Source organism: Daphnia pulicaria, chromosome 2, assembly GCF_021234035.1.
Source record: "Daphnia pulicaria isolate SC F1-1A chromosome 2, SC_F0-13Bv2, whole genome shotgun sequence".
NCBI classification, from domain to species: domain Eukaryota; kingdom Metazoa; phylum Arthropoda; class Branchiopoda; order Diplostraca; family Daphniidae; genus Daphnia; species Daphnia pulicaria.
The window spans coordinates 12,396,006-12,423,716 of record NC_060914.1 but is presented as its reverse complement, the minus strand read 5'-3'; the positions used below and the strand labels follow the sequence as shown (position 1 = coordinate 12,423,716).

General features: G+C 41.2%; 10 protein-coding genes and 1 long non-coding RNA gene across 13 annotated transcripts; 1 reads left to right on the top strand and 10 right to left on the bottom strand.

The window, feature by feature from the left end:
- Positions 1-1,898: 1,898 nt before the first annotated feature.
- Positions 1,899-26,828, top strand: LOC124326783. The gene is made up of 3 exons (XR_006915829.1): positions 1,899-2,133; positions 21,491-21,595; positions 26,505-26,828. It is a non-coding gene; the product is annotated as an uncharacterized LOC124326783 (long non-coding RNA).
- Positions 3,082-4,186, bottom strand: LOC124326618. Its single transcript, XM_046785532.1, has 4 exons — positions 4,029-4,186; positions 3,843-3,958; positions 3,616-3,773; positions 3,082-3,547 (listed from the first exon to the last, which is right to left on the bottom strand). The coding sequence occupies exons 1-4, from the start codon at positions 4,083-4,085 to the stop codon at positions 3,438-3,440; spliced, it is 441 nt and encodes a 146-aa protein (XP_046641488.1). The 5' UTR covers positions 4,086-4,186; the 3' UTR covers positions 3,082-3,437.
- On the bottom strand, positions 4,461-5,986 carry LOC124326272 (brachyurin-like). Its single transcript, XM_046785002.1, has 5 exons — positions 5,486-5,986; positions 5,242-5,417; positions 5,075-5,167; positions 4,846-4,988; positions 4,461-4,782 (listed from the first exon to the last, which is right to left on the bottom strand). Exons 1-5 carry the CDS (start codon positions 5,938-5,940, stop codon positions 4,513-4,515), a joined length of 1,137 nt encoding a protein of 378 aa, XP_046640958.1. The 5' UTR covers positions 5,941-5,986; the 3' UTR covers positions 4,461-4,512.
- LOC124326214 (brachyurin-like) lies at positions 6,528-12,259 on the bottom strand. 3 transcript variants are annotated; one of them, XM_046784925.1, is made up of 5 exons: positions 11,988-12,259; positions 7,522-7,788; positions 7,289-7,461; positions 6,981-7,216; positions 6,528-6,920 (listed from the first exon to the last, which is right to left on the bottom strand). In XM_046784925.1, exons 1-5 carry the CDS (start codon positions 12,212-12,214, stop codon positions 6,633-6,635), a joined length of 1,191 nt encoding a protein of 396 aa, XP_046640881.1. In that variant the 5' UTR covers positions 12,215-12,259; the 3' UTR covers positions 6,528-6,632. The 3 variants fall into 3 exon arrangements, with proteins under 3 accessions (XP_046640881.1, XP_046640883.1, XP_046640882.1); XM_046784927.1 differs by lacking the exons at positions 7,522-7,788; positions 11,988-12,259 and adding an exon at positions 11,709-11,980; XM_046784926.1 differs by lacking the exon at positions 11,988-12,259 and having other exon boundaries at positions 7,522-8,041.
- LOC124326471 (vitamin K-dependent protein C-like) lies at positions 8,866-10,365 on the bottom strand. Its single transcript, XM_046785340.1, has 5 exons — positions 9,962-10,365; positions 9,715-9,889; positions 9,552-9,650; positions 9,346-9,482; positions 8,866-9,278 (listed from the first exon to the last, which is right to left on the bottom strand). Exons 1-5 carry the CDS (start codon positions 10,001-10,003, stop codon positions 8,982-8,984), a joined length of 750 nt encoding a protein of 249 aa, XP_046641296.1. The 5' UTR covers positions 10,004-10,365; the 3' UTR covers positions 8,866-8,981.
- On the bottom strand, positions 10,650-16,628 carry LOC124326364 (brachyurin-like). Its single transcript, XM_046785131.1, has 6 exons — positions 16,143-16,628; positions 15,905-16,080; positions 15,747-15,845; positions 15,541-15,680; positions 15,188-15,476; positions 10,650-10,808 (listed from the first exon to the last, which is right to left on the bottom strand). The coding sequence occupies exons 1-5, from the start codon at positions 16,448-16,450 to the stop codon at positions 15,225-15,227; spliced, it is 975 nt and encodes a 324-aa protein (XP_046641087.1). The 5' UTR covers positions 16,451-16,628; the 3' UTR covers positions 10,650-10,808; positions 15,188-15,224.
- Positions 13,199-15,145, bottom strand: LOC124326286 (elastase-1-like). Its single transcript, XM_046785017.1, has 5 exons — positions 14,334-15,145; positions 14,088-14,263; positions 13,934-14,020; positions 13,715-13,863; positions 13,199-13,635 (listed from the first exon to the last, which is right to left on the bottom strand). The coding sequence occupies exons 1-5, from the start codon at positions 14,717-14,719 to the stop codon at positions 13,315-13,317; spliced, it is 1,119 nt and encodes a 372-aa protein (XP_046640973.1). The 5' UTR covers positions 14,720-15,145; the 3' UTR covers positions 13,199-13,314.
- LOC124326485 (gamma-glutamyl hydrolase A-like) lies at positions 19,539-20,930 on the bottom strand. The gene is made up of 6 exons (XM_046785364.1): positions 20,765-20,930; positions 20,578-20,698; positions 20,464-20,514; positions 20,155-20,381; positions 19,776-20,081; positions 19,539-19,707 (listed from the first exon to the last, which is right to left on the bottom strand). The coding sequence occupies exons 1-5, from the start codon at positions 20,865-20,867 to the stop codon at positions 19,864-19,866; spliced, it is 720 nt and encodes a 239-aa protein (XP_046641320.1). The 5' UTR covers positions 20,868-20,930; the 3' UTR covers positions 19,539-19,707; positions 19,776-19,863.
- Positions 22,503-23,595, bottom strand: LOC124326624. Its single transcript, XM_046785541.1, has 4 exons — positions 23,393-23,595; positions 23,189-23,301; positions 22,969-23,117; positions 22,503-22,885 (listed from the first exon to the last, which is right to left on the bottom strand). Exons 1-4 carry the CDS (start codon positions 23,450-23,452, stop codon positions 22,782-22,784), a joined length of 426 nt encoding a protein of 141 aa, XP_046641497.1. The 5' UTR covers positions 23,453-23,595; the 3' UTR covers positions 22,503-22,781.
- LOC124326565 lies at positions 24,503-25,343 on the bottom strand. The gene is made up of 2 exons (XM_046785469.1): positions 25,235-25,343; positions 24,503-25,165 (listed from the first exon to the last, which is right to left on the bottom strand). Exons 1-2 carry the CDS (start codon positions 25,238-25,240, stop codon positions 24,620-24,622), a joined length of 552 nt encoding a protein of 183 aa, XP_046641425.1. The 5' UTR covers positions 25,241-25,343; the 3' UTR covers positions 24,503-24,619.
- LOC124326589 (sperm mitochondrial-associated cysteine-rich protein-like) lies at positions 26,692-27,694 on the bottom strand. Its single transcript, XM_046785499.1, has 3 exons — positions 27,607-27,694; positions 27,460-27,528; positions 26,692-27,384 (listed from the first exon to the last, which is right to left on the bottom strand). The coding sequence occupies exons 1-3, from the start codon at positions 27,610-27,612 to the stop codon at positions 26,962-26,964; spliced, it is 498 nt and encodes a 165-aa protein (XP_046641455.1). The 5' UTR covers positions 27,613-27,694; the 3' UTR covers positions 26,692-26,961.
- Between the last annotated feature and the right edge of the window lie 17 nt (positions 27,695-27,711).

The following is a 27,711-nucleotide window of genomic DNA, read 5'->3' as shown; positions in this document are numbered from 1 at the left end:
GAGAAAACGTAGGGAATGAGATGTGTACAGTCGCTATTACTATATTTACACTTAAAGTGTTCTAGCTTTTTTTTTCCAGATATTTATCTCGTCTCGAATGATTACGGTAAAGCATCGTGTCTTCAGGAATCAGGTACACAACATTAATCCGAATTACGTTTATTCGATTCAGTTACCCCACTTGGTTAACGACTTGCGGTGAGAAACAAAACATTTTATAGTATCTAAACTATTTGTATCATTTAGGTGATGCTTTGATGTCCTAAGATTTCGCTGAATTTTTTTTTTTTAAATAAACAAACGAAAGGATTTCGAGTTTCGACCGCTAGGTGGCTCATTCCATCAGGGGGCGGTGCCGCTGTTTCGTCGTTTGAATAAATTGGAAACGCTGTCTACCGCTAGGTGACTCACTAAACCAGCAGTTAGTGGCGCAAAAAAGTAATCGTCTGCTGCTGTACCGTGAGTCTAGGCTTATAACACATTTCACGTGAAATCTTGAATGAATCCAATAAGAAGTAATCATTCGAATGGCTATAATAGAAGTTCTCTATTGGTAAATTTAATTCAGATAAAAGATTGTACATTACAGGAGAAAGAAATGTAATTCTGATTTACTTATTTGACTTAGTTTTTCCATGAAGTCTGAGTTGGCAAAGTTCTAATGCACAATTGCACGTGGTTTGATCCTCCTTATCAACGAAGCTGTTTGTGTGATTTCTTTATCAATTTGTGGAGGTAACTATTTTTTCTTTGTAGAAGGAAAAGATAAGTTAGGAGTTTTCACATATCGTGGTTGACTGGTTGCTACACAGTACTGGTTGAAGTTCAAATTGGCAACACTTTCTAATTCGTGTTTTCATTTTAGCAGTTATCTCATCGGAGTTAATGTAGGATATGATGCCTTTAGTCTTATTATAACATTTTGCAAATAAAATGTTTGATTAACTCTAATGTGATAATACTAAAGAATTCCATTCCAATTGCCAAGGGCTAGATAGATTCACAAGATTTATTCAATTTCTTTTTTTCTCTACTGCCTATGACGAGTAGTAACTGTACACTGATTGATGATGAGGGAAATTCGTCAATCTAGCAGCAGTCTTATGTAGCCTTAGGTCTATCACATTCTATTCGAATAATTGTCACGTCAATTTGTCTTTTTCTTCTCTAGGTATTCTCATCTCTCGGAGCCGAAAATCCAACGTCAGTCAACTCTTTTTCGACTTTCCCTTTTTACTGTGTCCTCGTGTACATTCATGCGAAGGTGAGTGTATTCACGAGGACTTTCTTTCCTTCCGCTTTTCCTACCTGACATTGAGACTTTTCCAGCTACGACGTTCGACTTCTTCATCCATTTAAGGTAATGCAGTCGACCATTTCATTGTCAAATCTGATTTTAAGCCACTTGGCAGTGATAACTAATCTTCGTTCAATGGCGCCTTCAATTTCTGCGAGATGTAGCTCATATGACGCCTTTCAATTATTTATAGTCTGGCGGTTATAAAAAAATGTTGTGGTTGCGTTTTCCATCATTCATAACGTCCACCGAAACTTCATGTTTTAGTTATCTGTCAGCTCGTGTCTGTTCATCGTCTGTTTCTGATGTTCCATGATTAAATTTCCTTTTCTAATAATGTTTTCAATTCTTTCTTGATTAGATGGAATATTTCTCACGTTACCAGTGCTCCTTCGTCAAACTATTTCTACAACTTCAAGTTCAAACTACTTCGTCGCCATTAAATGAAAATATCGAGGAAACACTATTGTCAAATACATTTCCAGCAGCTTTGGGCGGTCTGTATCAATTTGTTCTATTGTTTTGGAGGCCCTGATAGATAGATCTTCTTCAGCCATTAGCTAAGCTTGATTCTAAATTTTTTCGGGTCGATGACGTAGTACTATAAACTAAAAATGACTTTATATGACACTGTTTAAACTACTACAGCTGTGATTCGTTTGACAATCTGTTCGAAACATTATTTTTGACATTAATAAATTTCTTCTCATTTCAGATGGTTCTAAACGATTTCAAGAAAAAGTGTTGCGAAAAGAACCACCTTCTTCCAGTCTTGTCCAGCCAGAAAACGTCCGATTGCTGGAAGTGACTCGAGTCGCCTGCAACGCAATTTCAAGGTAGGATGCATTTTTGATTTTACTCTTCATCGGGTGTTATTACAGCAAAATTGTAAATCGCTGAGGTTTTACCTCTTTCCAACCTGATAAGTCCGCAGACTTGAACAACTTTTGCATTTTTATGACAATGCAATTAACATCTATTGCCAACAAACGAAGTGAACGTTCTTCTTTGATTTGGCGTTCATTTGATTAGGCCAATTGTTTATTTTTAATCTTTTCGTGGAAATGTGTCACAATTTATGTGAACATTACAAAACGATCGTGTCTAACCGCCGGGGGGAAATGCATTAAAGAAAGGATGAGCTGGTTTATCTTTTACTATTCATGTTTTCAGATTAAATATGGACAGTTTTGCTGTGAACTTTTCCCATGAGAAAATGTTGCTACTATTTTTTTATTGATTGAAATCGATTTTGAATCAGTGTGACCTGTTGACTTGTGGGTATTTCTTTGGTGGGTACAGACACCCCAGTCGTTTGTGATCCAGTTTATATATCGGGTCTGATAACAAGCTGTTTTTCTGCCAGAATCTTTTTTGTTGGGCGGGATGAGCAGGCCACTGATATTGATCCTGTGCCAAACTGTTTTCCCAGGAAAGCGGCATGTTGTTCAATTAGTAAGGCTCGTAGTAAGGAACAGGAGCATCCTTGATTGAAGCTGAATGGAGAGATGGAAAGACAAACCTTTTTCTCTTGATACGCTGAAATAGCCGATTGGCAGTTTTGATCTACATTCTGATTGATTAAACTCTAACAGGACCCACGGTAAAAACTCGTCCAGTTTGGTCTTTCTTTTTCTTCTATTTATTATTGACTAAACCCCGTGCCATCGAATCGCCGTTTTACCTGCTCGATTTGGGTTAACTGACAGATGGCGTTCGAGAGAATGAGTTGCCATTATCCTATTATTGTTGGGCTGTGTGACTGTTTACGCTTCTTGTTGTTCTTTCAAAACAACAACCTCTTGGCTACTGGTATGCTCCGGGTTGATTGATTGTTTAATTTGTTTTCATCATTTTATTGATTGAAATCAAACTATACGTCATCAAAGTTGATTTACATCCCAAACTTGAATATTTTATGCTGAATTTCCAAATATCATTTTAACTCATTTAATATTTGAAGATCTCCTTTTATCGCAATCGATTGGCTGAAATATTGACTTGCACTTTTTGAACGTTTGTTGAATCTTTCTTTTGATTTTTATTGGACGACATTTTTGGTGGATTTAATAAATTTTTTTGAGAAGGATAACCTTATGATCAATGGTGATGGCGAACGTGGGAATCAATTGAGTTTGAATTAGTAACTGGTAAACACCAAAGAGGATGCCTTTGAGGCTATGATGGTGTTGACTAGAACAATCAAAATGCCGCAGCCAATCAACAGCGAATCAACGACGACTCGACTGCCTGTTTGTAACCAAGAGAAAATAAATTAAACAAAGAAGTAGGAGTTGATTCCAACTCAATTGACTCACATGATAGGAGGATAGTTGCCGGATTGTAATAGTCCCATCCTTGACAACCATCAACTGGCAGTGGGTACGAATTGATGCTCCACGAAAACAATCCGATTAAAATCGCGCCGATTATCACGCCGCCGACCGCCATAACTTTGATGGTCCCCGAACCGATTCTGTATGTATAATTTCAAATATTTGCTTTAAAAAGATAACTTTCCTCATTGAAAAATGAACAAAGTTACTTGTGATTTTTCAGTAAGGCACCAAACAAGATGAGATAGACTCCACCCCAAATTCCCGTAAACGCCAAATCTTGCGAGTAAGTGTGAAAATCATCTGAAACGAACAGCGCCATTATCTGTAATTTTTAAAAGAAAATTTGATTAGCTCAAGCGTCTTTTTTTTTAAAATTAAAATGTATTGACTACCTGAAAGATGAAGGCGAGACATCCTAGAATGACATTGATGATGGCGATTCCACACATTTTAACTTGAATTTACTTGACTAAACGAAAAGAATTTAACTCTCGTGTCTTTCAACCACTCAACTGATTGGTTTGTTGTACAGCACTGATTATATAATAGCCTTGGACCACCGCCAGTGAGTATATAGTGAGGCCGACAAATGTGAAAAGATTAGGTGTTGCTGACTCAAAAGATACACGGCCCTTTTTATGATTACGTCACAGCGGAGACTCTCTTTGTTCCGGTGCGCCCAGTCATTTTTGACGTCACTCCCGAAGTAATGTTCATTAATTCCTTGATTTGAAAAACAAAAAGTTGACTCATGGGTTTATTAATACCGTGGGATTCTAAAATTCGTTTTAGATTGCGACGAAGTGACTCACATCAAGTTGGAATCGATGCAACGTTTTATTCAATTCAGGAAAAAATAGGGAATGTGTACAATCGTTACAATTGCATTAACAAGAATAGGCTGATGACGAGCGATAAAATTGCGGAAGTTTGACTGCCGGAAGAAGAACTTGGCGTGGTGGTAGTAGAAGATGAACCGGAATAGGATGAAATGACGTTTTGAACCCACGTCGAATAAGAACTGAGTCTCGTGTAACCGTACGGATAGCCCGACTGACAGCCTTGACTAGAGACGAACGAAACGATCCCGATCTGTTTCCATCGACCATTCGACTCTCTGAAAATCAACGGCCCTCCATTATCGCCCTGCGTAATAATATTGGAAATTATTTTTTTGAAATTTTGATTTTGAAATTTTTTTAAACTTGCGTTGCATGGCCCGCGACTAAGCATTCCGGTGGTGCACATGACTTTACTTGTAATGACAGTGCTGCCGTAGTAATTGCTGCATTGAGTATTTGAGATGACTGGAACTGTCACTTCGCGGAGTACCGGACTCAGAGTATAACTACCTATGCGTTTATTTGAAAAAAAAAAAATAATGGATTATGTTCTTACTCCAAATTGAAAGCGATGATTTTTCATTTTGAATAAGTACCGTCACTTGTTGTACCCCATCCGGCAACGGTAACTTGACTGTTGACGTAACTCGGCTCGTTGTAAGTTGCCAGACAAACCGGGCGGATGTATTCTGTTCAATTCACATTTTTTCGGCTATTAGTTTGAAAGTCTGAAACAATCCAGTGGTATCATTTGCATAGTTACGTGTGTAGGTAACGATGTTGTAGAGTTTAATTAGGGCAATGTCTCCGGCCTGAGTGCTGGGATTCCATTCCGAATGGACGTAGGCTTCGTACCCGTTGTAAACTCTCCGATTGGCTTCGTATGACGCTGTGATGTCGTGCGCCCCGAGGTAAATCGTCAAATACCTCAGTGTTTGACTGTTATTGACAACGGGAAGATTAAAATGAAAGGATTAAATTGTAAATGTTTATTGTAGTTAACTCACCCTGGGATTAAAACGCAACGGGCAGAGGTGAGAATCCATCGATCGGCGATCAAACTCCCTCCGCAGTAGTAAATAATGCCGGCGTTGGTTTCCACTTTGACAAAAGCCTGCCAAGGGAATTCGTTGGGAATGGCCTGCACTCCGCCAACGATCCTGTCTGTTTCCCCATCCATCAAATTGGCCACTCCGCAACCACCGTACGAATAGGAAGGCGTTGTTCTAATAGGAGAAATGGTAGTGTCGGGTGCGGGAACCTTTTCTTGCTCTTTCCCATTGGTCCATGGCAGATCCAGTAAACTGCTGTCGTTGCGGAGATTTAATTTGATGCTGAACGATGGCGGCTGTAAGTTGAGGACGACTTCCTGAGCGTCTAATTTCAGTGGGGTGATCGATCCGGAAGCAGCCGCAATCAAGAAAACCGTTAGAAATAGGAACCTGAATATTTCGACGGCCATTGTGTATGGAATAATCGTGGAGAATTAACAAATTTTTAATTTATAAGACCCTCCGTGGCTTGTTTATGTAGCGACGACTTATCTATTCGTTTGTATTGTGTGGCTGAGTCATGACGTATTGCGTAAAATGGGGGGGACGTGACTGATAAGAATTGTTTTGCAACTAATGAGCTCAACTATTTTGAAACTTGGGGGGAATTTAATTAATCGATTTTTCCAGGCCACTTGTATAATTGCGTATAGAAGATACGGCATCTTTTATGCTTTTGGTATTGTAACGATCAATTCAGTCAGCCAGTAACGTAGGTGATAATTGCTGATGGGAATGTTGGGTTGATAAGATCGATCAGGCTCACGTGCGTTGGGCTTAATTGTTTCCTGGTTTGTCGTTTCTTTCACAAGAAGTGCAGCACGAACTGGACTTTGGATCTATACAAACAACTTTCTTTATCGAGGGGGGAATTGTTATTTCATTTGTTTACAGAGTCAGATGATATTCGGTACATTTCCATTAGTTGAATATCTCTCTCAAATTTTGGTCGAAATTTCATCAGAGATAACGACCTCAAAAATCACCACCTCATTGATTCAACTCGAATATTTTATTGTTTCTATCTTTTCGATTTAAAATTATCTTTAATTCTTTAATGCAAAACGCCAGAAGTTAAAATGCAGGATAGGGTGGGAAATATTTAGAAATTCATGGGAAAACTAATCAATGAAACGAGCAACAAAATGGCGGGTGAAGTTTGAATGGTTGCCGAAGAAGATGGTCTAGTAGAAGTAGTCGGTGTCCTTGGTGTAGTAGACGCGGAATTGGCCGACACGATGGCACGAACCCAAGATGAATAGGAACTCAGTCTCGTGTAACCGTACGGACGGCCGCTCTGGCAATTTCCCAACGAGCCGAACGAAACGATCCCGATCTGTTTCCACCTGCCATTTGACTGTCTGTAATTCATCGGTCCGCCACTGTCGCCCTGTTTCAATTCCAGAAATTTATAATAATCGAAAATTATTTGATGATCTTCGTGACTTACATTACACGTTCCACGATAGTTGGATCCACTGGTGCACATGACTTTGCTGGTTATAATCCCTTTGTAAACGGATCGACACTCTGCGTTCGAAATGACCGGGACTGTCGCCTTGCGGAGTACAGGACTCAGACTGGAATTACCTCTCGTCGTACTACTACCCCAGCCTGTAACGACCACGTATTGATTGACGTAATCCGGTTCGACTGTACTCGGCAGGCAGATCGGTCGGATGTATCCTGTCAAATCAAATTAATTCCGTTTATAACAAATTGGGGTCATTTTCAAATAATAACAAGTTAGGAGATTACGAGAGAAGGTGACTAGAGAATACAATTTAATCAGAGCGATATCTCCCGCCCGAGTGGTTTGATTCCATTCCGGATTAATAAAGACTTGCATTGCCGAATAAGATTTCCGGTTGGTTTCGTACGTTGTAATATTATGGGCTCCCAAGTAAACTTTGACGGACTTTAATTTTTGCCTTTTAAAAATACAATTTGAAAGTTGAATGTATCAAATTTTTAAAAAATATTAAACTTACCCTGGAGAAACAAGGCAATGGGCGGCCGTAAGGATCCATCGATTGGATATCAACGATCCTCCGCAGAACCCAATGCTCCCCGTGCTCATTTCCACTCTTAGAAACGCTTGCCAGGGGAACTCGTTTGGGTATGTCACTGTCCCGCCAACGATCCTGTTGTTTTCCTCATCATCATCCGCCGGGTATTGCCAGCCCACTCCGCAATACGACCCCGGCAAAGGGGTCGTGAAACTGCCGGATGGAGTTGACGAAGTCCTGGCGGTTGTCCTGGCAGTTGTTGCTTTGGGATCTACAATTTCAATGGGTTCCTGATCCACGTCTTCCCAGGAAATCGGCATAGCGTCCTGGCCGTCTGATTCCGGGCTGGACAATTGCGGTAGCAAGTCGATGACATTCGCGTCGTCATCAGATGGAATCATCGAACAGAATCCCAAGGTAAAAACAGCCAAAAAGACTATGGATCTCAATTGGAACTTGATGCGGGGAGACATTTTTTGAAATAATGGACGACGGTGTAACAATGGCGCTCATTGCATTGCGTCTGACCGTTTTATAATCGTCCGAATCAAATTGATAACAAAATACCAATAGCGATCTAAGCGTTTCTAGAACAATGTCCTTGCTATGTTTTGGATTTCGTGTGTTTGTACAAAACCTATAACTTGGACTTATCGAGCGATTTTTTTTACATTGATGCGTTACGTTATTTACACAGCCATTAGGAGGGGATATTTAATAACGGCTCCAACCGACATTTTTCAGACAAATTTTGGCCGAATTTTAAGCCGAGATATCGAAACGGTTGCAACTTTTATTGACTATGTAAACACAACTCAGTAAATCCACCTGATAAAATTGTTGACTACATTATCACGGCGTGTCTGTATTGATGAAAACAAAAAAGATTTAATCGTCCACAATATCCGTTGAAATTTTTGAAAAGACGTTTGAAAATTAAAATCTCATGGCAAAAGTGGCGAATGAAACGAGTAGCAAAGAAAATATCGGCGCTAGGGAAAATATTCCGATTTGCTTGTAGGCGCCGGATTCATCGGATTGCCTTTGTCAACCTGTAGGACAATAATTGAAATCAAAATTCCGGTCTAAATGTTTTATCCGCGGCTTGTTTATGCAGTGCGACGATTTATAGAGATACGACTTTTATCTATCCTTGAATTGTGTCGTATTGTGTAAAATGGGGGACGTGACAGATTAAGGAACTGAGAAAAAATTTGTTTGTAACTAATGAACTCCACTTGTTATTTTGAAACTCGGGGGGAATTTAATTTTCCCAGGCCACTTGTTTTTGGGTAGAAGAATGCCAAATCTTCGTTTTTCATGTGATATTGATTCAAATCGAATACCATTTATTATTCTCCATCTTTTTGATGGGGGAAAATCAATTCTTTGTTAGACGAAACGCCAGAATTAGCAATGCAGGAGTTGGGTGGGAAACAGATTTAGAAATTCATCGAAAAACTGATCAATGAAACGAGCAACAAAATGGCGGGTGACGTTTGAATGGTTGCCGAAGAAGATGGGCTTGTAGAAGTAGTCGGTGTCGTTGGTGTAGTAGACGCGATAGTGGTCGAAGGTGACGTAATGTTGTTGACCCAAGACGAATAAGAGCTCAGTCTGGTGTAGGTGAATGGTAAGCCAAATTGGCACTCTGTATAGGGCGCAAGTATTAAAACGATCCCGATTTGCTTGTACCTGCCGTCCGCCTGTTTGACCATCATCGGGTTGCCTTCATCGACCTGTTTCGGACAGTATAATAATTGAAATCAAAAGTCTAATCTTAAAAAATAATGCGGCAATATTGACCGTGCAAATTCCGCTATCGGCAGCTCCTCTTGTGCACATCATTTGATCGGTCATGATGTTGTTTAAGGTGGCGTTGCAATCGCTATTCGATGCGACAGTGACGTTCATTTTGTAAAGTATGACGCTCGGATCATTATCTGAAATGTGTCGAAACAACTCGGTTGACGTAAAATATTAATTGGAAATGATAGAAATGTGTATTTTACCATCAAGCTGTACAACAGCGAATCCTGTAACGGTGACGTTTTGGTTGGCGTAATCAGGTTCGGATGCTGGATTTGGCAGGCAGATGGGATGGATGTACTCTGCATCAAAGGTTTCACCGTAAGATTTTTTAAAATTGTTTTAGAATTTGATTTGGTTTTTTACTAGTGTACTCGACGACGGTTGAGAGTTTGACCAGGGCAATGTCTCCGGCCTTGGTGGTAGGATTCCAGTTGGGATGGATGAAGGTTTCGATTCCCCAGTATCTTTGCGATTCGCTTCCGATGGGGTACTGATGTTGTGCGCTCCCAGATAAACATATACCACCGTTAAATTTTGCCTTGATGATCAAATCAAACGAAATATTCATTTTAAAAATGTATAAAATTGACTTTTGTTTTTGGACTCATACCCTGGTGGCACTTCCAGGCAGCTGGCGGATGTCAGAATCCATCGATCGGCAATCAGACTACCTCCGCAGGAATTTGTTTCGTTGTTGCTTTTGACCACTAGGAGGATCGCTTGCCAGGGAAACTCGTTGGGTGCCGTTTCTCCTCCACCGATGATTTTGCTTGTCGCCATTTCGTTGGCCACTCCGCATTCGGCGTATGAGGGCGTGGCCCTGCCGCTGGATGAAATTCCACTTTGAGCCAGAGGGGAAAGGATGTTGTTCTGGTGCGAAAGCATCAGCCGGGACATGACGTTGTCGACCTCGTCGGAGGCGAATGTCAACCCGGTGGCCGTCAAGAGGACGAGGGCAAGAGATCCTACTAGGAACTTGGCCGACATTTGTGTGTCTGAGTGTAACTCAATAGGGCGAATGTGTCTGTACTTTTAGCGATGCTTTTCAAGCGTTTTATATCTGCCCGGGAATTTAAGTGTGGCTCAGTTATCGGCTTGAAATTATCAACTTTTATGGGCCTGTAGACTAAATTGGTACATGTCACCATTTGTGGGTTATTTTGCGCAACCTGGGATTTTTGGGCAAGTCAAATGTTGTTTAAAACTTGTAAAAGATGTAATTTTACAGCGATTTTCGTGCTGATTATATGACACTCTCGTACGCAATATTCTCACGTAAATGCTTACGCTTGTGTCTAATCGCGCGGGTATCTAATTGTAACAAATGCCGAACTATTAAAATGACGTAGTCAGCGATGACTCAAAATTTAATTTTCAACATTTTCAAATCGTTTAATGTGATTCACCTTGTTTTGAGACTTGTTATTGCAAACTGTAACTAAATAGACGATAGTAATGTACATTAGTAGATGGAAAGGCATTAAAATGAGTCGTTAGAAGCAGGCCGTTGAAAGGCCAATCGCGAAAGCAATGGAAACGAAGATAAGGGGCGTCGATAAAAAGGCGAATGTTGTTGGATGAGTGCCGGAAGTTGTTTCAATGACATACTTGATCCACGTTGACGAATAAGAGCTCAGTCTGGTGTAACCGTTTGGGTGACCCTTTTGGCATCCCTCGGTCGAACCGAACGAAATAATTCCATTCTTTTTCCACCTGCCGTCCATCTGTTTGTAATTTATCGGTCCGTCACTATCGCCCTGTTTCAATTTCAAAAACAAATTGACGTCATAACAATCGAAAATTATTTGATGAGCATCGTGACTTACATTGCATGTTCCACGATAGCTGGATCCACTGGTGCACATGACTTTGCTGGTTATGATCCCTTTGTAAACGGATCGACACTCTGCGTTCGAAATGACTGGGACTGTCGCCTTGCGGAGTACAGGACTCAGACTGGAATTACACCCCAACCTGTAACGACCACGTTTTGATTGACGTAATCCGGTTCGACTGTACTCGGCAGGCAGATCGGGCGGATAAATCCTGTCAAATGAAATTAATTCCATTCAATTATGGGTGTCATTTCAAAAGAATAACAAGTTAGGAGATTACGAGAGAAGGTGACAAGACAATTATTTAATCAAAGCGATAACTCCCGCCCGAGTGGTCTGATTCCATTCCGGATTAATAAAGACTTGCATTCCCGAATAAAATTTCCGATTGGTTTCATAAGTTGTAATGTAATGGGCTCCCAAGTAAACTCTGACTGATTTTAACTTTTTCCTTCAAATATAATCAAAAGAATTGTTTAAGTTGCATTCAAATCAAGTTAAAAAGTAGACTATTGAACTTACCCTGGAGAAACAAGACAGTGGGCGGCCGTAAGGATCCATTGATTGGATATTAAAGATCCTCCGCAGTACTGAATGCTCCCCGTGCTCATTTCCACTCGTAGAAACGCTTGCCAGGGGAACTCGTTGGGGTACGTCACTGTCCCGCCAACGATCCTGTTGTTTTCCTCATCATCATCCGCCGGGTATTACCAGCCCACTCCGCAATACGACCCCGGCAAAGGAGTCGTGAAACTGCCGGATGGAGTTGACGAAGTCCTTGCGGTTGTCCTGGCAATTGTCCTGGCAGTTGTTGCTGCTGCTTTGGGAGCTACAATTTCAATAGGTTCCTGATCCACGTCGTCCCAGGAAATTGGCATGGCGTCCTGGCCGTCTGATTCCAGGCTTGACAATTGCGGTAGCAAGTCGATGACATTCGCGTCATCATCAGATGGAATCATCGAACAGAATCCCAAGGTTAAAACAGTCAAAAAGACTATGGATTTCAATTGGAACTTGATGGGGGACATTTTTGAAATAATGGACGACGGTGTAACAATGGCGCTTATTGCAATTGCGACTGACCGTTTTATAATCGTCCGAATCAAATTGATAACAAAATACCAATAGCGATCCATAAGCGTTTCTAGAACAATGTCTTTGCTATGTTTTGGATTTCGTGTGTTTGTACAAAACCTATAACTTGGACTTATCGAGCGATTTTTTTTACATTGATGCGTTACGTTATTTACACAGCCATTAGGAGGGGATATTTAATAACGGCTCCAACCGAAATTTTTCAGACAAATTTCGGCCGAATTTTAAGCCGAGATATCGAAACGGTTGCAACTTTTATTGACAATGCAAACACCACTCAGTAAATTCACTTGATAAAAATGTTGACTACATTATCACGGCGTGTCTGTAGGCTATTGTTGAAAAAAAAAAAGATTTAATCGTCCACAATATCCGTTGAAATTTTTGAACGTTTGAAAATTAAAATCTCATGGCAAAAGTGCCGAATGAAACGAGTAGCAAAGAGACGGTCGACGTTTGACTGGAAGATGGACTGGTGTAGCAGGTGACGTAATGTATAGTTAACCCAAGACGAATACGAACTCGATCGGGTGTATGCGGATTGCGGAAGGATCGCCAATCCTGCAGGAGTCTGATTTCGGCGCTAGGGAAAATATCCCGATTTGCTTGTAGGCGCCGGATTCATCGGATTGCCTTTGTCAACCTGTAGGACAATAATTGAAATCAAAATTCCGGTCTAAATGTTTTATTCGCGGCTTGTTTATGCAGTGCGACGATTTATAGAGATACGACTTTTATCTATCCTTGAATTGTGTCGTATTGTGTAAAATGGGGGACGTGACAGATTAAGAAACTGATAAGAAATTTGTTTGTAACTAATGAGCTCCACTTGTTATTTTGAAACTCGGGGGGAATTTAATTTTCCCAGGCCACTTGTTTTTGAGTAGAAGAATGCCAAATCTTCGTTTTTCATGTGATATTGATTCAAATCGAATACCATTTATTATTCTCCATCTTTTTGATGGGGGAAAATCAATTCTTTGTTAGACGAAACGCCAGAATTAGCAATGCAGGAGTTGGGTGGGAAACAGATTTAGAAATTCATCGAAAAACTGATCAATGAAACGAGCAACAAAATGGCGGGTGACGTTTGAATGGTTGCCGAAGAAGATGGGCTAGTAGAAGTAGTCGGTGTCGTTGGTGTAGTAGACGCGATAGTGGTCGACGATGAAGTTTGACTGGAGGCAGGCGAGGTAATGTTGTTGACCCAAGACGAATAAGAACTCAATCGGGTGTAGGCGAATGGTTCGCGAAAATGGCAGAAGTCTGAAAAACGATAAAACTGTAAAACGATCCCGATTTGCTTGTACCTTCCGTCCGTCTGTTTGACCATAATCGGATTGCCTTCGTCGACCTGTTTCGGACAGTAAAATAATTGAAATCAAAATTCCCTCGATTCAAAAGTCTAATCTAAACGGTGCGGCAATATTGACCTTGCAAATTTCGCTATCGGCAGCTCCTGTTGCGCACATCATTTGATCGGTCATGATTATTGATTGGTCGTTGTCATAGGTGGCGTTGCAATCGCTATTCGATGCGACAGTGACGTTTATTTTGTAAAGTTTGTCGCTCCAATCATTAACTGGAATGTGTCGAAACAACTCGTTGACGTAAATCTATTAATTGGAAATGATTGAAATGCTGTATTTTACCATCAAAAGCGAATCCTGTAACGGTGACGTTTTGGTTGACGTAATCCGGTTCGGATGGATTTGGCAGGCAGATGGGATGGATGTATTCTGCATCAAACTTTCCATCGTTAGATTTTTCAAAATTGTTTTAGAATTTGATTTGGTTTTGTTTTACTTGTGTACTCGACGACGGTTGAGAGTTTGACTAGGGCAATGTCTCCGGCCTTGGTGGCAGGATTCCAGTTGGGATGGATAAAGGTTTCGTTTCCCCAATATTCTTTGCGATTCGCTTCCGATGGGGCACTGATGTTGTGCGCTCCCAGGGAAACATTTACCTCCTTTAACTTTTGCCTTGATGTTCAAATCGAACGAAATATTGATTTAAAAAATGTAAGATTGTCTTTTTTTTTTGGACTCATACCCTGGTGGCCCTTCCAGGCAGCTGACGGATGTCAGAATCCATCGATCGGCAATCAGGCTGCCTCCACATTGATGTGTTTCGTCGCTTTCGCTTTTGACCACGAGGATCGCTTGCCAGGGGAACTCGTTGGGTGCCGTTTTTTCTCCACCGGTGATTTTGCTTTCCGCCTTGTCGTTGGCTACTCCGCAATCGGCGTAAGAGGGCGTGGCCGTAGCCCTGCCGCTGGATGAAATTCCACTTTGAGCCAGAGGGGTTAGGATGTTGTTGTTACGGTGCGAAAGCATCAGCCGGGACATGACGTTGTCGACCTCGTCAGAGGCGAATGTCAACCCGGCAGCCATCAATAGGACGAGGGAAAGAGATCCTACTAGGAATTTGGTCGACATTTGTGTTACTGTAGGGCGAATGGGTCTGTACTTTTGTCGATGCTTTTCAAGCGTTTTATACCTACAGGGGAAGTTTATAGTGTGGCAAAGTTATCGGCGTGAAATTATCAACTTTTATTGCCTGTGAACTAAATTGGTGTATGTCACCATTTGTGTGTTATTTGATGCAATCTGGGATTTTAGGGGAAGTCAAATGTTGTTAGTCAAAACTTGTAAAAGATGTCACACAGTGATTTGCGTACTGTTTATAGGCTTTGACACTCTCGTACGCAATGCTCTCACTTAATTGCTTTAACGCTTGTGTCTCATCTGGCGGATATCTAATTGTATCAAATGCTGGGCTATTAAAATGACGTAGTCAGCGATGACCAAAAATTTCATTTTCAAAATTTTCAAATCGTGTAATATGATTTACCTTGTTTTGAGTCTTTTTATTGCAAACTGTAACGGAATAGACGATAAAGTAATATACATTTAGTAGGTGGGAGGGCATGCAAATGAGTCGTTAGAAGCACGCCGTCACGAAAGCGATGGAAACGAAGATAAGGGGCGTCGATAAAAAGGCGGATGTTGTTGGATGAGTGCCGGAAGTTGTTTCAATGACATCCTTGATCCACGTTGACGAATAAGAGCTCAGTCTGGTGTAACCGTTTGGATGACCCTTTTGGCATCCCTCGGTTGAACCGAACGAAATAATTCCAATCTGTTTCCACCTGCCGTCCATCTGTTTGTAATTCATCGGTCCGCCACTATCGCCCTGCGTAATATTTGCATAAATTTTAAAAGTTAATTCACTTGATGATTGGTATGCGTTTACTTACTATGCAAGTCCCCATGTTGTTGGCACCATTGGTGCACATAATGTCGTCCGTGATGTTGTCACCAAAAGTTATTTTACAGTCGTTATTGGAGATGACCGGGACCGTCATCTTATGTAACACTGGGCTCATACGTGGACTACCTTAATTTTTTGAAACATTTAACTTTGATTTGGATTAACTCGTCGTGACACAGTTGAACGTAATACCGTCATAAGTTGTACCCCATCCCGTGACGGTAACCATTTCGTCCACGTAATCAGGTTCGTCATAACCGGAAATTGACAGACACACTGGGCGGATGTACTCTGTACAAAATCTTAAATTTAATTAGAATTTTAAATTAAAGAAAATTTTAAAATGGTACGTGAATATTTGACGGCGCTTTTGAGTTTGATGAGAGCAATGTCTCCTGCATCGGTGGCCGGATTCCAGGCAGGATGGATAAAAGTTTCGCTATTGGAATACAATTTCCGGTTGTCTTCCGACTCTGTCGTGCGATCGTGAGCCCCCAGATAGACGTCGATGTATCTCACCTTTTGTCTAATTCACGAAGAATGAAATTTTGACTTGAACCTTATCATTGATAATGATGAAATTTTTACCCTGGCACTACGAGACAGCGAGCGGCTGTCAGGACCCAACGATCGGCGATCAAAGTTCCCCCACAGGCGTAAGCGTTGCCACTTTGCATTTCCACCTGGAGGAAGGCCTGCCACGGGAATTCGTTTGGTTGCGACTCTGCTCCACCAACGATCCTGCTGTTGCTGGAAATGGAATCGACCATTCCGCAATCGGCGTCGAACGCCGAATAAGATTTTCTGAAACCCATCAAACTGCTGTTGGCACCGATCACGAATAGAACGTTAATGACTACGACAAGATAGCTGATATTAAATAACTTGAAGCCCATTTCTTTTTGTCTGTGAACGATGGCCACTAACTGAAAATGTGTTGACTCGCAGAGCGATCTACTGAAAAATGCTTGTTTGATATCGGTCTTTTTTAAAATGCTGCCCAGCCAACACACTTTTCAGCCTGGGTCGTATATCTTATTTCATTCTCAGCTGCATGGGGAATCGACAGCTCGACTGATATGCAAAAGGGCTGGCCTTTGTCCCGTGTGTTTATCCCCCGCAGAGATATGTCTAACAAAATAGGTTATCGGCTATGAAATAGATATTGGGAGATGGACAGGCGCAGATTAACAAAGCTGAAAAGACTTTTTTTTTTATTGAATTTGTTTTTGTTTTTCAATTGAAGTTTTTGTTTATTTTTTAATTGAATTTTTTTTTTATTGATTTTTTAAAATTTTGGTATTGACTTTTTTGTTTTTGTTTGTTTTTGTGTTTTTTAATTGAATTTGGCACCACTGTTTTTTTGTACCAGCGTAGAAGCGGGAAAAATTGAACGACATGCAGTGGGTTAAATCTAAGCCGTGAAACAGTGGGGAAATTGAACGTTATCAATTGCAAAGTGAACAAAATTATCTTAGAAGACATGTAGACACGTCCAAAAGATTATTATTCGTTTTGCAGGATAATATTGGACCCCTAAACCCTAAACTGCAGTTTTTTTTTTAAATTTTAAATAATAAGAATTGAAACTTTTTGAATTTTTTTAAGATTTTTATTGAACTCACAAAGGAAATAACGAAACTGACGAGACTAGCAAAATAAACCGTAAACTAAGTGCCATCAGCCACCTCCAATTAAGGAGCAGACTGACTTGGCACCTGGCCAACTGATCGAGACAAAATCGTTATCCTAAGCCACCGGTTAAGGCAACTTTTGAACAACTCAATTGCTCGGGCAATCGCCGTTTATTCTGTTTCGTCCAGGTAGTGGGAGGTTAGAGGTTGGGTGTCTTTTAGTAGATATCTTGGCCCATAATCTCTGCATACGCTGATTGACAACTGTCCAATCTTCCGGTTAGTGTAATCATCCCGTTGATGTCGGAGGGTCGGTTTATCCTTACAAAATATTTTCTGCCGATCTCGTGAAGCCTAAAGGTCTTGATCCGTTTGAGCAGCTTCGAGTTGGGAAATTCTGCCGTCACCGTCAGTCCATCGATGACGTCATCCGCGGCTGCCTGCCTCGCTTCTTCCGTATTTCCGGTGATCAAGAAAGAGTAATTCCCATCGGGTGATGTGTTTAACCGTGCAACAATTTGATATTGCGCTTCCAAGCGGCGAATGTTGGAGCCACCACCACCGATAATCTTTCCGTAATCTCCTTCCGGAACGTTCTTCAATATTAACCTGTTGCCGGGGAGTGAAACTCGTTCAACGGGTGTCGTAGTGACGATGAGGTCGTCGATCTTGACCGGGCCGTTGTTATTGGTGTAGGGTTTTGGTTTCGGTTGTTCCAAGACGGGCGGCCCTGCAGCTTCCGTGTTGTTAGTTGGATTAGCAGCTGCAGGTTTTCGGGTCGACTGGACCGCATCGCCATAAGTCTCCTGCGTCCCATCCGGATTTACCACATATCCGCTCATGGGTTTATCTTTATAGCGGATATCTCCGACGGGGAAGTGAACTTTGGGTTTGGGAGTGGCAGCTGGGAGTGCAGGCGATTCGGTTGTTTCACGGGCCGGGATGAAACCCGACCGTCGAGGGTCATCCCGGTGTTGTGTTGTACGGGTTCGAGGTGGAATGACTTGTGGCGTCCCAACGTCTTTGGCGATCGATTCAGTTCGAGTGGAGGTAACTGCATCCATATCCGGCCCGCATCCCATCTCTTTGGTGATTGGCTTGTCGGACTTGTTGGCATACGCAAACTCTTTTTTCAGTTTCTGCACCTGCTTTGCGTAACACCCAGCCTGCATTTCAATGACCTTGTTGGTCTGGACTCTATCCAGCTCAAGTTGGGCTGTCAGTTCTTCTTTTTCGGCCAACAAACTCGAGATTTGCTGTCGAAGTTGTTCATTGTTGGTCTTTTGTTCCGACAGCTCATTTGTCAGGGTTTCATTGCGTTCAACTTGCAATTTCTCTCGCAGTTCAACAGACTGGGTGGTTTGCTGTTGTTGCTGCAAATCAAAATTGGATTTAATCAGTGCCGCTTTTAGTTGTTGTATTTGTTCGACAAGATCTTCTCCTTCGTTGTTCTCAGGGGTGATTGGTAGAACGGAGAGTTTGGATGGATTGCAACTAACGTCAGGTTTAGTCTGGCGTGATTTAGACTTGCGGGTGTTGGGTTTCTTAGTTGCTTGATCCAGGTCAGGTAATGGATATCCGGAGATATCCGGTTTTGAGTAAGTTATTGCCAGAGGCGCAATGACATTCTTTTGGGAATGGGACGAGCTTTTTTCACTGTGATGGATGAAAAAAAACATCGTCACGACGAAAATGGTAACACAAATGAGGATGCTTAACATTTTCAAGATTGGAGTTGAAGTTTGGTTGAATAGTTTGCTTGTGAAAACTTTCGTGATTATTGGGGTTGAATCGTCGAGTCTTTATAGACTCGGCCAACGACATGGGCGTCTGCAATCAACTTTTGACCTCTTCAACTTTGATTTTACAATTAATTTACATCAAAAAGTATTGAAATCTTTTTTAATTTCAAAGATTTTATTTTAAAGAAGAATGTTCAATTACATTCAACTTAGTTACATTAATTTTGAATTGATTAATTTGTACTAAAAGGAGTGGAGTGGAGGATGATACAGAAGTGTTGCGCAATACAGCATTGCGCAATATCGTTTCAAATTATCATGCCCGTTTAAGAATCTACCGCTAGATGGCTGTTAGAATTGAAAAATCGTCTGCACACTGCTGTTGACTTAAAATTTCAGATTCCGTTTCAGTAAATTGTAATTTTTCTCGTTTGGTTTCTCGAAATGATTTAACAAATTAAATGAATGAAACAAAACCCTGTCATTTGGTGTTCCAAACATATTTCCGTGGCACCTACTAAACTAACTAACCTAACCTACTGTCATTTAAATTCATTGTACTGTCATCTGTTCATTTAATTTGACTTCACATTAATAAATAGGGCATCTGCATTCTAAAACAGTTTTTTTCTTTACAATTCGCCAGTCTGATCCTTGTAACAAATTTTTAATTGAAGAAGAAGGCGGACGATTTTCCAGGTCCTTGGTAGACTGCCGACGTCATGTTGGTTAGTACGTAACTAGCGTCAAGTGCAAACCGATGTTGATTCTTCCGACCTGTTGGACATCAATTAATTTAGTAGAAAGATACCTCTCAAGAGTTAAAAAAGAAATAGACTTTTTACTTTGATTGACGAAAAACTCGGCAAAGTACAATCCAGGTTTGACGGCAGCCGGCCAGCTTGAGGATGCTTCCGGATGGAATTGCGATCCTCATATGGGATAGCTTTTGGCCTCTATCGAGGACACGAATGTTGCGCCGTTGTCATCGATGGAAGTGGCCAAATTGGTGTAAAACTTGTCCAACCCCGAAAGTGTCAAGTTCTGCGGTGATATGCCATAGTTGTGGTAATTGGGCGTCGATTGGTAGTTGGCCAGCAAATCCATCACATCCAGCGGTGCGTGTTGATACAACCGACTGGTACTGGCACCTGTTTGAATGATCAGTAGTTTTAGAATTACACTTGACGATAGTTTAATATTTATTTTTCTTTGGGTTGATACCTGGGCTAAAGTTCAATGGCAGAGCGTTTTTCTGAGCCGGAAATGAGGCCAGGTAACTCTTTTTGCTGGCCGATAAATACAGAAGCAATTGAAAGCCTAAACAGGTGCCCCAGATGGGGAAGAAATCTCCGTTGTTGTTGGCAGTGATGGCCAGATTGTACATGATGGAACCAGCTTTGCTGTAGCCCGATGATCGAATGCTGGCCGATCCTCCGGGAATGATCAATCTGTTTTTTTGTTTTTTTCAAATTGAATTAGAAAATCGCGGTAAAATTAATTTTGCCATGGCGGTGACGTTGGATATCTTACCCGTTGATGGAGTTGAAGATGGTCGTGTAATAAGAATCGGTTTGATTTATTCTGTCAAGGCAATTTAGTCATAGTGATTAATCAGAGTTTATTTGATTGACTTTGATGTGTTACCTTATGGGCACAATTGTGGCGTTTTGGGTCTTCAGCCATTTGACGTAGGAAATCAAGTGAAAGCTGATGGCTCCTGGTGGAACGGAAATCAAATCGATATCCACTTCTTGTGTCAAGATTCCTGAGTATGAAATCGCCATTCTAATCACTTTCTCTCTTCTATAGTTAACAAATTAAATGTTCTCACCTATAACTGGGCCTGTGATAACAGCAGACTGTCCCTGGATGTTGTCGGGATGTCCGATAATTGCCCAGGTCAGAACCAACCAACCAAAATGCAACGACGTCATGTTTGTGTCTCACGTCCGGTTTCTCCAACTGTTTTTCTCTCAATGAAATCGAGTTCGTTGCATTCCCTTTGGCGATGCCTGGCATTTTTATAGGGCACCAGTTTATTCGCCCTGTTGTTGATATCAACACAGGTGTCTCGCAAATGTGTTACTTTCGTCAATGGGATGATTGTTTAGATCCGTGTTTTGTACATCCCGATGTGTTTGCGACACACTTGGTGCAGCAGTTGTGACGCAACTGACGGATGTCCGTTGTACCACTTATCCACATTTTGACGTCTATCGCCCTGCTACGGGACAAGTAGTTGCTAGGGGAGCGCAGTCAAATGAAAAATTGCTGAAACTGAACCATTGTTGCGTAAACCGGCCAACTTAAAAATGTATAAACTTGCGGGTATATTTCACACGGCCACTATTCTGATTATGACACTGAATTGAAAAGTTAATTGCTTTTAAAGAAAACAAGAAAGTCTAATCATTATGATATCATGTTTTTTGTTGATTATTTAATATTTTGTTTGACTTTCATATGGTTAACTCGGGTTAACTTAAATTCGCACTTAAAGGCTTTTTCGAACTTTTCTATTTGCTGACTAGAACTTTGTTTTTATTATTTCCAACAGGCCAGTGTTTGGACTTGCTGCGTGTCATTTGAGCAACTAAGAACACCACTGCACCTGATAACCCTGACAAAAATCTTAGACGATGAGAAGGAGGTCCATTCAAAGGTAGGCCTAGTTTTATTTTGTCCTTTTTGGTTTCGGTATAGACAGGGGAACAGTTGCCATCGTAAATGTTTCGCTTTTCTTTGAAATGTAATCGAATAATCTGGGATAGTTGGCTTGTGTTACGACTGTCACATTTCTTATTGGTTATGTGCTAGGCTTTTGTGCAGCCGTATTAATCTCACTGGGGCGATTAGCTTCAATTATAGCCTTTGATGAATATCCGGTAGTGTACAAGATGAGCGGTGTTGTTTTCTCTGGCGTCAGTTATCGGCCGACATTGTTGAATTGATTAGCTTTCGACCGAATGATGATGGGTGTCGATGGGTGTTTGAAAGAGGGAATCTGGAAAAAATGGCGTGACTGTGGCTGCAGCTGGCGATCATCTATTCATCTTAGCTGTGCGAAATTCGAGAGGCTCAACTGCAGCAACACGGGGGTTCGTGTGTCTCTGCTAAGCATGGATGCAATGTTTTGTTTTTCTCTTCTTTTTTTCCGATTCTTTTTCTTTGTTGGGAAATTCGAATCGAGTGAATGAAAAACAGATTTTTCATCCGTCATTATTTACTATTAGCCATTGGAGATGATGGCCTCTAAATAAGGAAATTTCTTGACACGCAGAGCGACTTTTGTTCAGTGCTTTTTTATTTTTTTATTATTTCTGTCTCTCTTTAATAGTGATAATGCTGCACAGCTAGTTCACATTTGCGCCCGGGTCGTACATATCAGTATATTTTGATGAGCAGCTTTTGATCGACAGCTCGCCTGATACGCTGGCCTTTTCGTGCCGTCTGTTTATCACGCAAGCAAAGATATGTCGAAGCCTCTTTGTATAACAAATTAGGATATCGGCTGTGAAATAGATAGACTGGGAGGTAGTTACAGGTGAACTGAGTCGCCACAAAGCTGCTTTTGTTTCAAAACTGTTTATTGAATTTAGATTTAGTGTTCAATAAGGCGAAGGGAATGTATAGAACACGTTGAACTGAATTAGTTTGACCGAAAATCAAACGCATAATCAACTGCGTAATGGGTGATATAATCTCACAGGAGACATATGACAAAGGTAATTGCCACATTTTGAACGTTCGTACTTTGCTGGTGTGATTCAAGAATTCGATTTAGGATTTTATTTGGTTTGTTCAAGTTCAAAGTTGTTTTCATGTTGTTATCTCTGTGGAATTCATTTTCATTTAGAAGCGATGGAAGGCGCTTTCATGGCTATTATTCCGTTGACAATAACGGCCAGAATGCCGCAGATGATCATCAAAGAATCAATGGCAGCTCTGTCACCTAAAAGAACCAACATTTCAATGATTAAGTGTCTATTGGGGATCTTGTGTTTTGAGCCTAAATCGTCGCTGAACCCAACTCACATAATTTTACTAAGTTGAGGGGGAAGATGTTACAATCGGCTATGGAATCCTGGTACATGTCGATACTCCACGAATAGAGTCCAATGAGCGTGACACCAATCAAGGCGGCGACGACCGCCATACCCAGGACGATTTCACTCTTTTTCAACCTGAATGAGCAAATAACGTAGTCAGCATATTAGGATAAAAAAATGAGAGATGAAAATGATTTGAAACTGACTTTTTGAGAATCAAGAGAAGAGCAAAGATGATGAGGTAAATTCCACCCCAGATTCCTGCACCGGCCTTGTCCGGATCCCAGTCCACATCTTTGAAAACGACCAATGCCGATACCTGTCAAATTTAAATGACGTCAAAACTGATTGCACCAATAGTCTATAAATAAATAGGGACCGATAACACAACACGTCGTTGTATTAATTACTTGCAAGCTGAAGGCGAGAAGACCCACGATGATGTTAATGATGGCCAGAACTTTCTCCATGTTTTTCACTCACCTATTGAGACTCTTCTCAGGTATTGCAGGGTGTAATTCTTTCCAATTTTGAATGGCGAACGCGATCGTGGTTGTCGATGCGCAGGTGATGCTGGACGGAATGGACGCACCTTATATCCTGTGCATCTGATTTTGTACGGATGAACAAACGCGTCTGAAACCCACGTATTTTTTTTAAAAGATAAAAACGGATAAAAAGTCTATGGTCTCATGTTATTTATCAGCTAAACGGTTTAACAAAATCTGACGTGACTTTGACGATTCAAACCATATGGGACATATCAAGCTCCAACGCTTTGCATAGTATGAATATCAATTTGGTATTTACACAAAAAGTGACTGGATCAATCGAGTTATCTCAAGTCTTTGAAGGAATAAAAGAATAAAACTGGTTGGGGAAGCTTGCAGCATCGACTTTGTCGTCCCACTCACCAAGTTCGACCTTTTGTTACGGCCTTTTCTGCGCCCGCTTTTCTGTTGATATGGCGCGTGGACGTTGAAATTAGTCGGGGGCACAGGACGAAATAGCAATTGCGTGTTGCTGGCTATCAATGATCAGCTTAGCACGTGGATCGATAACTCAATCAATCAAACAAGAAAGAGTCCATCGAAATTATGTTTCACTCTGCCTGTCACATTTTTACCACATTAAAGAAAACCTAATCAGAGACATAGAAAGATGTTTGATTGGATCACATTCAGTCAAAGTTGAAACGCTTCTACGTTGGGTATAGTCTTGGGATTGGTTTTAGATGAGCGTGGTTACATTGAATAATTGAAACAATCGAAACAATTCCTTGAATAATCTGATCGCAATTGTGCTCAAACTGCTGCCCTTTTCGACCAGCGATGTTTGCGTTTTTGAAGAGGATCTTGTCCATCCGATTCCTGAAATCCTTAATTGTCTTTGTTCCAAAACACTAAACAGCGTTGTTAGCCTTTTCGCCTGTTTAAGAACCTTGCTCAATTAAATTTCCCTATTGATGCGCTTCTCTTTTCCATTTAAGAAGGAATAATACGACCATCCTGATGCACACGTATCTATTATTCCCGTTTATTTAATAGTCCATCACCAATAATAAAAACAAATACTAAATAACACTCCACCAGTCGAAATCCTGTCCGGTTCAAATTCTGATCATTTTCCAGCAGTTTTTACTTCTTACCCAAAAGACCGAGACCGAGGCCAAGATCGAGACCGATATCGAGACCGAGGCAGATGGAAATGAGAGCGTTGGGACTGCAGGATCGTTTGGGGATGTGACCGCAAACGATGCGAGACAATGGCGGAGTGGGAACGGACCAGGCTCCGCCCGATAACGGCTGACTGTACAGGGTGCAAGTGCCTCCGTTCAGGAGGGGATTGTACGTGAAATGGGTGCACCTCGAGTCGCTGCTGCAGATCTCGTTGCCGCACACCAAGGCGCTGCCCACGTTGATCCGGACGTAGAGGACCAAGCCGAGGAACTGTCGATTGTAGGTGTAGATGCAGTCCTCAGAGTATGGCTGGGGCGTCAGTGGCAGGACCTGCTTGGTGGCCGAATCGACCACCGATGTGCTGGCCGCCGATGGCTCGATCACTTCCGGCTCCTGGTCGAACGAAGGAACTTGACGGCGTAGACGCGAGAAATCCATGGGCTCTTCATCCATCAGCAGAGTGTTGGCGGAAGCAATCGCCAGGATCAGGACAAAGAAATAATTCTGTATACAAGTTATCAATTAGATTTAACTAAATTTAGAATTGAGTGTGTTTTAGTATAGGATTTTTACCTGCATGTTGGAGATTGTTCGGCTGTGTGAGACTGTTTTTCTAAACGGTCGACGAGTTTCTATTTATACCTCTTGGAAGGATCGATCAGATGCACCAGAGCTTAAATCGATTTCAGTCAACGCTTTATGTCGTCATTTGTCGATTGGAATCAATTCTGATTTGAATTGCTGGTGAAACACCGCAGTCCGGCCTTGGCTAATCGTTTCAACCGAGTCTTGCAGCCATCCCCGTACGTATAAGTCAACTGCATTGTGCCATACTCGCTGCTTATAAGAGGCTCTCAAGGATGTCAGCCATTTCGTTATCATGTGCAATTACTCGACTTCAGTCGATGGTGGAATCTATAAAAGAACGCAGGTTTTTGAACGTGATCCTTTTTTTTTATTAGGTTACGCAATTTTAGTTTTAAAGATAAGCTAATTGAAATTTTGTCAGAATTTAGCCATCGATATCTCATTGTTAGTCTTTTTCTGGAACAATTAAATTTCATAGATAGTGCCAAGGAATAACAATTTGAAGATTCTAATTTAATGATTTCCTATTTTTCTTTTAAATATTTCAAAATCTTTTTTAAAGTTAGCGTGATTATGTCAAATTTGAAATAAGGACAAGAGTGTCTAATGATGATGGCGTGATGTTTCCTAAGATATCCATTGCACTTCGTGTATTGCGACTTTGATCCACACCTGAATCTCTACGACTTTTCTGGCCAAATTATCACAATGCCAATTGAGAGTTGGGTTTAAGATTCCGCCCAGTTTAATTTACTTCCGTTTGGCGTTTTTATTTTTTATTTCTCCCCCTTTTTGGCGTTAGAAATTAAATATTTCTGCCGGAATCCAATTTTATCTTTGATTAAATTAATAAGGGAATATTTTTACCTGCATGTTGGTTATTTGTGCACTGAGATTGTCAACTGCAAGAGACAGCGGTGCCTTTTCATCTGCCCGATTTTTTGTCTCACATGCTGCTGGGTAATCAAGGGCTTGACAGGAATTATTTTCAGACAAGAGCCTTGTCGATTTCTGACGCGTGTTTGATTATTGGCCAAGATCGCCCTAGTTAAGAATTAATTCCTATTATTACCATATCTTTAAGGGTCAGTCGCTGGATATGCCCATTTATTTATTCATTTGCACCTGAACGGGCGAAAGAAATTTTATTTGAGCGGCGTCCTAACACTTGATCGCATATAACATGCGCAGATGTCACGTTCAAGTTATTACAAAATTCTCTTATTTTTTTCCTTTTTAAAATCGGACGTCAAAGTTGGTGTGGCCCAGATTTATTTTCCAAGTTCGAATACTATTACCATCATCGGTGGGCTGGTTAGACGGGGTACAGGATCTTAATTTTTTAAAATTCCAAAACACAAACCAAGGTTTGCATCGCTTGAATGAGAGGGTTGAACGGGTCTTTTATAGTTTGCATGAATAAAATAACAAACATTATTTAGTATCCGCAAGTCATTTTATTGCCTTTTCTTTAGGGTATTCAAAACATCACATTGCCAAATTTCACTCGAGTTAACTAAAGATAGTCCCCAATAGACTGACATGAAAAACCCACAGAGACCAGAACATTAATATTAAACAAGAAAAAAGAATAATTAAAAAGAGAAGCATCTAATGTTAGTTCTGCTACAGTAAACGTTATAAAATTTGCCATGGACGTTGTCGCTGGAACATGCTGGATTCGTTTTGGTCGTCTTATTCGATCCTCCTTTTTACTTGCCAGCGATGCCCAAATCCACATCCAGGCAGACTCCGATCAGAGTGGGATGAGGTTTGAGGCAGTGGGGTGGTTTAGTCGGGCATTTGGTAGGACAAGGAGGTTTGGTAAGGCAAGTTGGGCAGGTTGGTTTTGTTGGGCAAATAGGACAAAGTGGGCAATGATGAGGAGGGCAAGTGGGTTTGGGGCAAGGGAGTGTTGGCCGGCAGGTGAGAATGGGGCAAGTCGGTCTGGGTGGGCAACTGGGGCACTGATGCGAATAAGGACGATGGTGATGGTTGTAATGATGATGGGGAGGTTTATTCACACAAGTGGGATGACAATTGGGGTGGCAATTCCAGCAGTTGACTGTAAGGCCAGCAGTGTTTCTATCGTCGGACATGGCCGTTTCGTCCGCTGCAAAGTCCAACACCGACCCCTGCATTTCAAATATTAATCATCGTTACTTATTTCTATAATATCAAGACCCTAAAATTAAAATGAATCGAGTTACGTCATCTGATTCTTCTTGGGCCACCACGCAGGCGATGGCAACGATCACCAGAGTCAAAATTGACAGTCCCTAAACCGCAAATTATGAATTTCAAATAGTGTTCAAATGTATTGAATTAAATTAAATGTTACACTGTTAGTCTGTTACCTTCATTTTTAATTTTGTTTTCTCTTGAAGAATTATTAGACGACTGGAACGTGACTGGCCACCGCAGAGAACGGAAGACGGATAGACATTCAACTCGACTCCGGC